Raw genomic sequence first — 12813 nt, forward strand, 5'->3', positions numbered from 1 at the left:
ATTCTTGGTTCCTTTTTCTTTTAATTGAGATATAATGCTCATATCCTAAGTATGCCATCCAATCGGTCTTGACAAATACATACAACTCTCGTAACACACACCTCTATAAAAATGAAGAACATTTCCATCAATCCAGAAGGTTTCCTTACCTTTATTCAATATCCCCATTCCCAGAAACAGTCCCTGGTGCGATTTCCATCACTATAAATCAATTTTACCTATTCTAGAATTTCATGTACACGTAATCAAATTGTATGTACTTTTGGTATGCAATGTATGAGAATTCCATGTGCTCCACCTCATCTCCAACAATTGATGTTGTCAATATTTTTCACTGTAGTCATTCTAGTGGGTCATTATGGTTTTAATTGGCATTTTCCTGATGATTAATGATATCAAGCACCTTTTTATGTGCTTATTGCCCATTTGTATATCTTCTTCTGTGAAGTGTCTGTCCAAGTCTTTAGACCATTTAAAATTTGGGCAGGAATTTGAGGTGCAGGAATTCGTTACATAGTTTGTCCTTTGTCAGACACGTGTTGCAAATATTTTCTTTCAGGTTGTGCTTTGTCTTTTTAATAGTATCCTTTAATGAGGAAAGAATTTATTTTCAATAAGGTCCAACTTATCAGTTCATGATTCCTCTAAGAATTCTTTGCCTGCTCCAAAGACATGAAGATATTTTTCTAAGCCTTCTTTTAGTAGCTTTATGGTTTTAGCTTTTATGTTTAAATTTATGATACATTTCAAACTGGTTTCTATGTAAAGTATGAGGAAGAGGTTGAGGTTCTTTATTTCATATAAATATATAGTTGTTTCAGAAGCACTTGTTAAAAACATTTTCCTTTCCCAACTGAATTTCTTTTGTGCCTTGTTAAAAAAAAAAAAGTCATCTGACCTTATACATGTGAGTTTACTGTATGGATGACTTGTGTATTCTTTTTTTTTTTTTAAGATTTTATTTATTTATCAGAGAGAGAGAGAGACAGAGGTAGGCAGAGGGAGAAGCAAGGAGCCTGATGTGGCACTCGATCCCAGAACCCTGGGATCATGACCTGAGCCGAAGGCAGACGCTTAACCGACTGAGCCACCCAGGCGTCCCACTTGTGTATTCTTTTGCCAATATCACACTTTCTTGATTACTGTGGCTTTTTGTAAGTCTTGATGTCAAGTAGAGTTGTTAAGTCCTTCAACTTTGCTCTTTTTAAAGACTTGGTTTTTCTAAGTCCTCTGGTTTCCAAATATATTTTAAAATCAGTTGGCCAGTTTCTTCAAAGTTTATTGGGATTTGGATTGGTATTGAATCTACAGATAAATTTGGAAAAATTTGCCATCCTAACTATATTGAATGTGAATATTCCATGGCAAACCTCTCCACTTATTTAGGTTTTCTTTAATTCTTCTCAGCAATATTTTAGTTTTCAGTCTTAACATCTTTCATTAAATTTATCCATAAGTATTTGATGTTTTTTTAATCTTATAGTAAATGGTGTTTTTCCTAAATTTAGTTTTCTAATTATTCACTGCTATAGATGGAAATATAATCAATTTTTGTACACTGACTTTGTATCCTGCAACACTGCTCTAAAGTCATGTATCTGTTCTAGGAATGTTTTTGTAGATTCCTTAGGACTGTCTCTACATAATCATGTCGTCTGCAAATAGGACAGCTTTACTTCTTCCTTTCCAACATTTATGCCCTTTTCTTCACTGGCTAAGACCTCCAGTACAATTTTGAATAGAGGTGGTAAAAAGTGGACACCTTTGCTTGTTCTCAATATTAGGTAGGAAATACTCCAAAATTTAACCTTTTGGTATAATATTAGCTGTAGGTTTTTTTGTAGGTGTTCTTTATCAGATTGAAGAAGCTTCTTTGACTCCTGGTATATTGAGAAATGTTATCATAAATGGGCATTATTGTCAAATATTTTTTCTGCACCTATTGAAATGATCTTATAATTTTCTTTTTTAAACTGCTAATATGGTGAAATACGTTGGCTGATTTTTATGTATTAAATGAATCTGTACTCCTAGGATAAATCTCACTTGATCATGGAGTATTATCCTTTTTACATATTGCCACATTCAATTTGGTAATATTTTGTTAAAGATTTTTTCATCCATGTTCATGAGAGAATTTGATTATGGATTTTATTTTCTTGTAATGGCTCTTTTTTCAGGTTTAGAGTAGCCTGATAAAATGACTTGGAAAGTGTACCTTCTTCCCCTGTTTATTGAGAATTTATGTCAGATTGTTATTATTTCTTCCTTAAATATATGATAGTATTCAACAGTTCAGCCCTCTGAGCTTAGAGTTTTCTTTGTGGGAAGTTAATTACAAATTCAATTTCCTTAACAGATTTAGGACTATTTAGATTTTCTATTTATTCTTAAGTCAGTTTTGTTAATTTGTGTCGTTTTTTAAAAAAGATTCTATACCCCACATGTGGCTTGAACCCACAACTTCAAGATCAAGAGTTGTATACTCTACTGACTGAACCAGCCAGACAACCCTAATTTGTATCTTCCAAGGAATTTGCTTATTTCATCTAGGTTGTCAAATTTATTGGCAAAAAGTTGCTCACAATATTCCCTTATCATCCTTATAATAACTATAGGGTCTGTAGCAATGTCCCTTCTTTCATTTGTGATATTAGTAATTTGTATTTTCTTTCCTTTTTTCTTGATCAGGATTTCTAGGGGGTAATTAATTTTATTGCTTTTTAAAGAACCAAATTCTAGCTCTTTGATTTTCTTTTTTTTAAGATTTTAATTAATTAATTAATTAATTTTATAGACAGACACAGCGAGAGAGGGAACACAAGCAGGTGGAGTAGGAGAGGGAGAAGCAGGCTTCCCGCTGAGCAGGGAGCCCGATGCGGGGCTTGATCCCAGGACCTTGGGATCATGACCTGAGCCGAAGGCAGACGCTTAATGACTGAGCCACCCAGGCGCCCCCTCTTTGATTTTCTTGATTCATTTTTTATAGAGGATACTGTAGATAAAATTAAAGGCCACTATAATCCCTTCCCTAAACAACCCACTCCTCTCCTTCTGTTCCTGAGGTACCTATTCTTCTAAGTTTCATGTTTACTATCACCTACCATTTGTATATTAAAATAATGCTAATTTCTGCTACTCTACTAGGACCTTTCATTTACTCACCATGTTTCCTGCTTCTGCAGCCAGCCGGGCAGCATAGCGAGCTATAAGTCGGTGTTCCTCATCCAGTCGGCTTGGACTATCCAGGACACTGCCAAAGAGACAAAAAATTCAACAGGTGTCTATTAAACATTCCCTACCCTTGCTTTTCTCTTAGAAAGAACAGATGGCAGAAAGCTTATAAAAAAGTATGGTAGCAAAAGAAACAAGAGGCCTGGGTCATAGATAATAATGGTCTTCTGAAAGGTGGTTTATAGAGAAATGATGAGACCACACATGCCCTTTCTTTTCAGCAGCATCCCCCTGGCTCCTATGCCGTAAGAAGGGGCACTTCTTTTTGAATGCAAGGTCCAAGAAAAGACAGAGCATCTGCAAAGTCTGAGGGGGGATTTCTAATCAAATGTTTTAGAAAAACTCATAACTTTTAGACATAGGTCTTGAATTTAAAAAGATCAAGAGAAAACTAAAACATCATGAAAAACAGAGGGCTAAAGAAAAGTACACTTAACACTGGCTGAACAACTGAGGAAAACTGAGGAGCCCAGGCAAGGGCAGGTCCAACATATGGTAAAGCTGGAGAAGAATCCATGGTATCAAACATTCCCTTTCGATGTGTCTTTCTCTTCTTTCACCATGTTTGTTCCACAATTAGAGCCCCATCTTAGAGTGAATTAATTTAGTCCATTACTCTTTCACAAAAGTACCAGCACCTTAACTTTAAGGTCTTTAAGACCTACGTGGGATATCAGATACTGCTGCACCTGGATGAAGGAAGCATTCTTGAGTAGTAGGCTAGCTCTGTGTATATGTGATGCAATGACCTTTTGACTGGATTATGAAATAATGGACTCCTTTAGTTTAGCATGTTACATCAACTGTCATTTATCCATAGCAGGGCACTCCTAGATTAATAAGGACTGTGGCTATAGAATTCTGTTTGTTTAAGTCTGGCAGATGCTTTAAGGTAACAGTGGTGATGACAACTGACCCCAAGATGGCTGTCATGGCCTGCTTCTATGTTGGCCCTTGGTTCTTGGTGTTCCAAAAACCTCTGAATGGAATTTAGCAACACGATGAGTAATAAGAAAAAATTTAAAGACATGAGTTCAATACTGGTCAAATCTTGTAATAATTACTGATTGGGGGGGGGATCTGGGAAGGGTGAAGTTAAATTGATAGAAATGTATCTGACCTTTTCATGTATAGAATCAACTGTATTTTTCCTAGATTTTTTTCACCTTTCTGTATTTCTATCATTGTGGCTAATTCTTTAAGCTTAACTTGGTCTTTCCTCTAGGATGGATTTTCTTTTTAATGTACTTCTTCTGCCTGTGCCACTTCTGAATACTTTATAATTTTAGGTATGCAAATGTCAGTCTGTATCATCATCCTCTCATGAGATGATTTTGTAATAACAACATGCTACCATCAATTGGCTTTAATACATTAGGGTCAAGGCCCCAAGGTCAAGGCTGAACTGTAATATTTGTGCCTTAAAGTTGTTTGTTGGAAATAAGAGAACTACCTCTATCTTTTAAAAAAACAACAAAAATGAACATTATACAAGTGGATAATATTATAGAGGGACTGGCAACCTAAGAAATGGGACTTAAAGTTACTGCCCTTTGTTTTGGCAAGGGATATAACAAAAACTTAATTTTTTCCTCTGTGCAAAAAAGCTCCCTCTCCTCCATCGTGTTCCATCTCCCTAGGAAGGTTAATTCTACTTGTCATTTACACCCAAGTGTGGACGACATGGTTGCTTTAATTGGCTATGCTTTCCAACCAGAAACTAGAACTTTATGTTGATGAGAGGTTTTAAGGTCAATGAAAATTAAGAGGAAAATTAGAAAGGTTCCTTATTTTTCTGCTTGAGCTGACTTTCATTTTCAGAATTAGCCAGGAAATTTCTGACTTCTTTGAGGAGCATGAAGCTCAGTTCCTTAGACTATAAATCAAGAAGAAATGCAGTACTCACCCAATCCTCATGTTCTCCCAGGGCTCCCAGCCACCAGTTCTTGCTCAGGAAGCCTAATCCCTAAGCCAGGACGCTTGAGGACCTTAGCTAAACCTCCCATAAATCTTCTGGGGCTGAAATATCAGGTTGCAGCCTCTGCCAACACTCTGCTTCTATTTTCACCATGGAAACTTTTAATCACCTGGACAACTGCCCTTACTGATAATAAGTAAGCTGTCCTGCCAGGGATGAGACAACTCTATTCCTAGAGACCCAAGGAGCTGGGACAGACTGCACAGAAATCATCTGTTGGCTGAAGAGGCACTCTTGGTTGATATGATGCACAATTATCAGGCCTTTCCTTCCCTCCCATAGGAAAAGCCTATTAAACATACTTGGAAAGTAGGAAAGTAGACTTTAGAATTAAATAAATGCCAAAAAATATCAAAGCTATTTAGTCACACTGGCAAAACTATGGGAAATGGTATGAAGTATAATATAGAAAACAGTCCTTTCCAAATATATATTTTTTCACATTATTTATTCTTGTTATCACAGGAAATAAAACCAAGGTCAACACCTTCTCACGGAGCCACGGCATGTTCTGGGCAAAACTAAGATCAAAATGTAAGGCTCCAGACTCTCTTATGTGCTTAGTTAATAAATTACGCTTCCTCTCTAAGAGTAAGAATCTATCTGCTGCTACGTAGAGTGGAGGGATGGCTTTAGATTATTTAAACTTTACCTGCTATTCTCCTTGCAGAATGGGTATGGACACAGAGTGGACAGGTAGCTCTGGGTCCACCTGAATGCAATGGCACTTTGTTTTAAAGGGTTAACTTTGCTGTAGTTAGTGGTTATCAAACGTTTTTCTATCCTAACCCACTGAGGAACCAGGCATATTCCCACATTAACAGTGAGTCACTACCAGTAGTTTTCAGAGAAAGGGGAATATGGAGTTATTATATTACGTATAATTATCACATGTGGACGTACATATTGTTTGGGTAAAGTCTCCCTCAGGTGACAATGATCCAATACCACTATTGCAAACCACTGGTTTAAATAATCAACAATGACAGATTTGGGGGAAGAGATGAAGTTGTAACATGCAAAGATGTTACAGGGTGATGGTATCAAAGATTAGACAAAGTGAGATATCTGTGGGTTGATTAACCCTATGCTCTGAATGCCGGTAGAAAGGTTTCATTGTTTAGACAAGAATGAGCAGTAAGAGGTTGCATCAAAGAGCTCTGTGAATGTACATCTTTGGGACTGCATATGTTTGAGATTTACAGAGCCTTTAAGTGTAAGCTGAAGGAAGTGAATTCCACTTTAAAACAGCATTTCTGACTATATGTTTAGGTAAGTGCCCAGGCTTGGCAAGGCTCCTTCTCTTTTAGAAGTTAATGCTTTAGCAATTATTTAAACTCTGCCAAACATAGCTGGTAGCTTCTCAAGAAAAACCCCACATGCAGAGCTTTTTCCAGCTGGCAAGCCCAGGTAACACAGCTCTCCCTCCCTCTGATCAGCCCTTGGCGACCGGCCTGCTGCCGCTGCTCTACCACTGACCGTGCACAGTGTTGCAGACGGGCCACATAGGAGGCTATCAGCGCATGCTCATCGGCCAAGTGACTGCGTATATCCTGGCTATACTGTAACCTAGGAACAACGGACGCAAAGACACCAAGCACAACACAAACACATACAGAGCGAAAAATGAACATGGATTAAAATGGGCAAACTTCAAAGAAAAATAGAAAAAAATAATAAATCATGATAAGGAAAACAATAAAAAACCACAATACATAATGGAATATGGTGTTAGACCTTAGAAAATACATTTCACCAATCCTTTAAACAAAAGCAGTCTCTTAGGAAACAGCCTTGGGTGACTGACACTTCAGCATCTGAGCAGGGGAAACCAAGGAGGGGTCACCAAGAAGCCTTGCCCATCAGTCTTATCCACGTTCTGGGCTCTGAGATGGATGCACCTTTTAGGGAATGCCCAATGGCAGGAAAACAGGCAGAGTGGGTCTATTTAACATCACCAAATGCCCCCTACTGCTTTTATAGCTTTTGTCTACATGTAAAGAATTTTCAGTGTTACCTCATGACACCAGTTAAACCCTTTTATTTCTATAAGGATACGTACTGCCTTTAGCATCATTCTATTTTCTCCCATAAAACTGATACTTAAACCAAACTTGTTAGAATTGTTCCTTATTGTAAGACAACACTGTATACATTCTGAGTGAGACTCTTTTATAGACATTCAGACGGTCCTTAAGCAAGAGTTTCTAAAAGTGTTTTATTCCAAAAATGTTAAAACATGCACAAAATGGGGAGTGAACTAATGACTACTTTTCATGTACCCATCACCAAACTTCAACAAAAACCAAAATTTGCCAACTTATTGAATCTATTCTTCCTTCGCTCAACTTTTTGTCTAGAATGAGGTGGCTGGAGCAAATCCCAGACAATTTATTATTTCATTTGAGAATACTTAATTTACATAACCACAATGCCATCATCACACCTAAAAAAAAAAATAAAGAAAATTTTAACTCAGTCCATCCAAAAAAATTCCTCAGATCTTCAAAAATATCCATCTACATTTAGAATCAAGATTCCAACAAGGTCCATACACACTACATTTGGTTGATATGTTTCTGTTTTTAATCTGTGACAGTTCTTCCTTTTCCTTGTTTCTGTCATGTCATTTATTTGTGAAGAAAGCAAGTTATCTAGTGGCATACCCTAGATTCTGGATTTGACTGATTATTTCCTTGGTGCCATTTAATTTGTTTCTCTATCCCCTGTGGCTAGAGCTAGAGATTTGATTAAAGTTTTTGCTTTTGTTTCATTTTTTGAGAAGGGGCTAGAATCTGTTGTAGGTAATATGGTGCACTTAAAAATCAAATAGGGGGCACATAATGGAATATAAATATTAATCAGTGGATTCAGATGTTATTGGTTACATCTCTCCATTATAAAGTCCCCCATCAACTTTTCACCTAATGGCTTTAGCATTTACTAATGATTTGCCTAGATTCAAGATCCAGTTTCCAATTTTATCATCTTTTCTGCATTTATTAGTTTTCTCTATTTGTTTATCTTGAAATATTGATCATTCAGAAAAGGTAAAACAAATGTTTGGCATTTCTTACTATTTTAACAAATTTCAGAACAATGAATTAGTGCCCTAGCAACCTCCAATGGTTACCAAGGAGTTTTCTTTTTTAGTATCATTAGGAACTCATAGATTTTTATGTATCTGATTACTTCAATCCATTACAATCATCATTTTGATGTTCAAATTGTCCTATCTTTGGCCAGTGGGAGCTCCTATAAGTAGGCTCCTGTGTTAATCTAATATATCCATTAGATATCATTAGCTTCCTTGGTTGGCACAGATGACCCACTTGGTTGGTAAGATGCCCCAGTCCTATCTTGTGTATGTCCTGCCCCACACTTGGAATCAACTAATTCCTTCAAGGATTGCAGGTTCCCTTTACTAGGAAAGAGTGTTTAGAGACCACAGTTAGGGTTCTAGGGTGCTCCTTGTTCCTGGACGATCACTGCTTCTAGAACTTTTCAGTGGATAAAGCTAGGATATCTATATATTTTAGAAGGAGTAAAAACAGGTTCTCTCACTACTTTCAAATGCCATTCAATTTTCTGCTAGCGTGCATTTTTTTAAAAAGATTTTATTATTTATTTGAGAGAGAGAGCACAAGCACAAGCAGAGGGAGTGGCAGGCAGAGGGAGAAGCAGACTCCCCACTGAGCAGGGACCCTGGGATCATGACCTCAGTGAAGGCAGATGCTTACCAGACTGAGCCACCCAGGCACCCCAAGTGCATTGTTTTTAATGAGAAATCACTTCAAAAATCTTATCTTTTTCCCCCTGTATATAACATATTTTTTCCTCTAGCTGCTTTTAATATTTTTTCTTCATCACTGGCTTTCAGCAATTTGATTGTGATGTGCCTTGGTATGGTTTTCTGTTTATCCTGATTATAGTTTGTTGAGCTTCTTGTAGCTATGGGTTTATAGTTTTCATCAAATTTGTAAAAATTTATTTGGAAATTTGAGAAAAAATATTTCCTGAAATAATTTTTCTCTCCTCCCTCTGTTAGGCTGTTTGCCATTGTCCCATAAGTCTTGGAGGCTCTGTTCATTTTTCAGTATTGCATTTTGGATAGTTTGTATTGCTATGTCTTTAAGTTCAGTGGACTTTTTCTTCTATAATTTCTGATATACTGTTAAGTCCATCCACTGACTTTCATTTTGGGTATTATCTCTTTCAACTCTAGAAGTTCTATTTTTTAATTTAAAACTTTTTGTCGTTGAAGTAGAATATATATGCAGAAACCTCCAGTTATGTTTATAGTTGGTTCTTTTTTATTTCCATTTTTTTCCTCATTATGCTAATATTTTCCTTTACATTTTTGGTATTTGGTGTGGCTGGTTTTGTTTTTTTTTTTTAAGATTTTTATTTATTTGACTATTGCGCAGTTTGGTTATTGCGGTAGCCAAACTGTGGAAAGAACCCAGATGCCCTTCAACAGATGAATGGATAAAGAAGATGTGGTCCATATATACAATGGAATATTACTCAGCCATCAGAAAAGATGAATACCCAACTTTTACATCAACACGGGGGGGGACTGGAGATTATGCTATGTGAAATAAGTCAAGCAGAGAAAGTCAATTATCATATGGTTTCACTTATTTGTGGAACATAAGGAATAGCATGGAGGACATTAGAAGGAAGGGGAAAATGAAGGGGGGAATCAGAGGGGAAGATGAACCATGAGAGACTATGGACTCCAGGAAACAAATTGAGGGTTTTAGAGGGGAGGGGGGTGGGGGGATGGGTTAGCCAGGTGATGGGCATTAAGGAGGGCACGTACTGCATGGAGCACTGGGTGTTATACAAGAACGATGAATCATGGATCACTACATCAAAAACTAATGATGTATTATATGGTGACTAACGTGACATAATAAAATAAAAAACAAAACAAAACAAAAAGATTTTTATTTATTTGAAAGAGAGAGAGAGAATGAGCAGGGAGGGCAGGCATAGGGAGAGAGAGAAGCAGACTCCCTGCTGAGTCAATTCTAGGACCTGGAGATCATGACCTGAGCCAAAAGCAGACACTTAACTGACTGAGCACCCCGGTGCCCCTATTGTGGCTGTTTTAAAGTCCATCTCTGTTCATTGCATCATGCCTGTTATTTCTGGATCTGTTTATACTGACTAATTTTATTCTGGTCACAGAACATACTTTCCAGTTGCTTCCTATGTCCTCTAAATTTTCACTGGATGATGGAAATTGTGAGGATTATGTTGTTGAATGTCTGGATTTTGTTGTCTTCTTCTAAAGAATCTGGTAGTTAACTTACTTTTGGACAGGCTGGTCCTTTTGTGGCCTGTGTTAAAGTTTCATTAGTGCAGATCTAGGGTAACTTTTATCTAGGGCTATTTTCACCCTGCTCCTAAAGTATGGCCTTCCTGGGGTCTTTATTGAATGCCCCCAGTGTTGGATGATGTCTCTACTCTGGTTGGTTGGAACCCCAAAACAGGCTGGGCTTGAGTAGCTGTTCCACTTTCAAATCCCCGGGACTTGTTCTTTCCCAGGTAGTTGTTCTTTGGTGGTCTTGTGAAATCTCATTCTATGCAAACACAGCTTAGTTTTCAGCCAAAGATGCAAGGGACCTGTATGCAGGTTTAGGGAGCTCTTTCTCTGCATGCTTCCTCCCCTCTGGTATTCCTCTTGGCAAATTCCAGCCTCCCCAAACTCCAATCTCTCTCTCCTTATTCTCAGCAAATAGGGCTTACCCTGCTTTGTCTCCAGCACTAGACTCTAGTAAATGCCTCCCAGTAGAAAGCCTGGGCAATCACAGGGCTCTCCTCATCTATTTCCTTTCCCTCAGAAAACAGTCCTGCCCTACTTACTAATTTCTGAAAACAGTTGCTTTAGTTAGAATAGTTTTCTAGAAGTTTATAGCGGGAGAACTAATCTGACATCAGTTACTTCATCATGACCAGAGGAATTTCTCTCTGTAGTAACTCACTTTAAAAAAGATTTTATTTATTTATTTGAGAGAGAGAGAGTGTGCGCGAGTGCGTGTTAGTGCAAGCAGGGTGTGGGAGAGGCGGAGGGAGAGGGACAGCAGAGCTGGTGCTGAGCGTGGAGCCCACGTGGGATGGTGGGGGTGGAAGGGTTCAATCTCATGACGCTGAGATCATGACCTGAGCCGAAATCAAGAGTTGGTCGCTTAACCAACTGAGCCACTCAGGCGCCTCGGTAGTAACTCATTTTTATACTTTTGTAAAGTATTGATCTACTTCAAACTAGAAATTAAAAGAAAACAAAATTGCTTCTTTAGCAGACTGACAAGTAGCAATGTTATAGAGGCCAGCATAAGGGCTTCAGCTTTTACTCTGATATGAGAAGTTGCTGGTGGGTTTTGAGCAGAGGCAGGTATTCTCTAACTTATATTTTAATAAGATCATCTGCACTATGGAAGATGAAGTGTCAGAGAGTTGGGAAGAAGCAGCTCATTAGAAGCCTCCTGCAACATTCCAGATGAGAGACAAGAGTGGCTAGGAGAATAGTAGTAGCTGTCGAAGTGATAAGAAATGGCAAGATCCTGGGCCTATTTTGACAGTGTTTTTGGATAAAGCTGATCTAATAATCTGACACCTTAGATGGAGAAGCATCAGGAGTTCTGACTAAGCAACTAATGACTAGGCAAACTCTGAACGAGATTGCCACTAACTGAGATGGGGAAGACTGAAAGAGAGGCAAGTTTGGTAGGGCGAGGCACGGAACTCAGTTTGGAACATGCTAATTGTGAGATGTGTATTAGATATCCAGGTGAAGGTACTGATTCAGAGGAAGATCTACGAGGTCAGAGCTCAGAGAAAAGGTCTGGGCCAGAAAAAGAAGTTTGGAAGTCACTGGTATGTAGACAGTATTAAAAGCTCACAGTCTGGATGGGATCACCTACAGGGAGGACATACAGAAAAAAGAGGTGGTCCCTCTGGCATACTAACATTTAGAGTTCAAGGAGGTATGGAAAACTAGCGAAGGGGGCCACGGAGGAAGAGGAGGAAAACTGGAAGAGCAGGACACCTGGAGGCAAGTACGGAAAGTGTTTCAAGTAGAAGGGAGCAATCATCTATGTCAACGGCCACTGACAGATCAACCTGGGTAAGTCCTGAGAATTCATCACTGGATTTAACACTGAGGACGGCACTGGTCTCCTCGACAGAACTGGTTTTGGCAGTGAACAGGAAGTGGAAATCTGACCAGGGCGCATTCAAAAGGGAATGGCAGCAACGAAATTGGAAGCATTTACTATAGAAGCAACAGTTTATTAAACTCCATTTTAATTTTCTACAAAGACTGCTATTCAGAACTAGTGTCATTTGCCAGATAACTAGGGATCTAAACCAAAATGAAAAGCGTTATCAGTCGCTGTCTATAGTAAATAAGGAACTTAAAGGCCCACGAATTTTCTGACAATCCTGTGTTGGGGTGTGGGTATTATGTTAGATATATAAGTGATACATACACTCGTTCAAAGGTGTACCTGTTTTTCCAGATTTACTTTTTTGAATTTAAACACTTTCCTTTTGATAAAATATCTCTATACAATCCCCAACTTACAAATAGG

At 38.2% G+C, this 12813-nt stretch overlaps 1 protein-coding gene across 15 annotated transcripts in view; it reads right to left on the minus strand.

Moving 5' to 3' along the window:
- Nucleotides 1-12813, minus strand: part of DTNB (dystrobrevin beta) — a 256744-nt gene that overhangs the window by 51275 nt on the left and 192656 nt on the right. For 10 of the 15 annotated variants that reach the window (XR_013441625.1, XM_078056060.1, XM_078056063.1 and 7 more), the window contains 2 exons: nucleotides 6692-6781; nucleotides 3166-3253 (listed from right to left, as the gene is read on the minus strand). Coding sequence is in view for 14 of the 15 variants with exons in the window: in XM_078056060.1 (XP_077912186.1) it covers nucleotides 3166-3253; nucleotides 6692-6781 (178 nt within the window). In the remaining variant the exon portion in view is untranslated. The remainder of the gene's footprint in view (nucleotides 1-3165; nucleotides 3254-6691; nucleotides 6782-12813) is intronic. The other 5 variants (XM_078056068.1, XM_078056065.1, XM_078056067.1 and 2 more) reach the window with 1 other exon arrangement.

The sequence above is a fragment of the Halichoerus grypus genome, chromosome 10, assembly GCF_964656455.1.
Source record: "Halichoerus grypus chromosome 10, mHalGry1.hap1.1, whole genome shotgun sequence".
Taxonomy (NCBI): Eukaryota; Metazoa; Chordata; class Mammalia; order Carnivora; family Phocidae; genus Halichoerus; species Halichoerus grypus.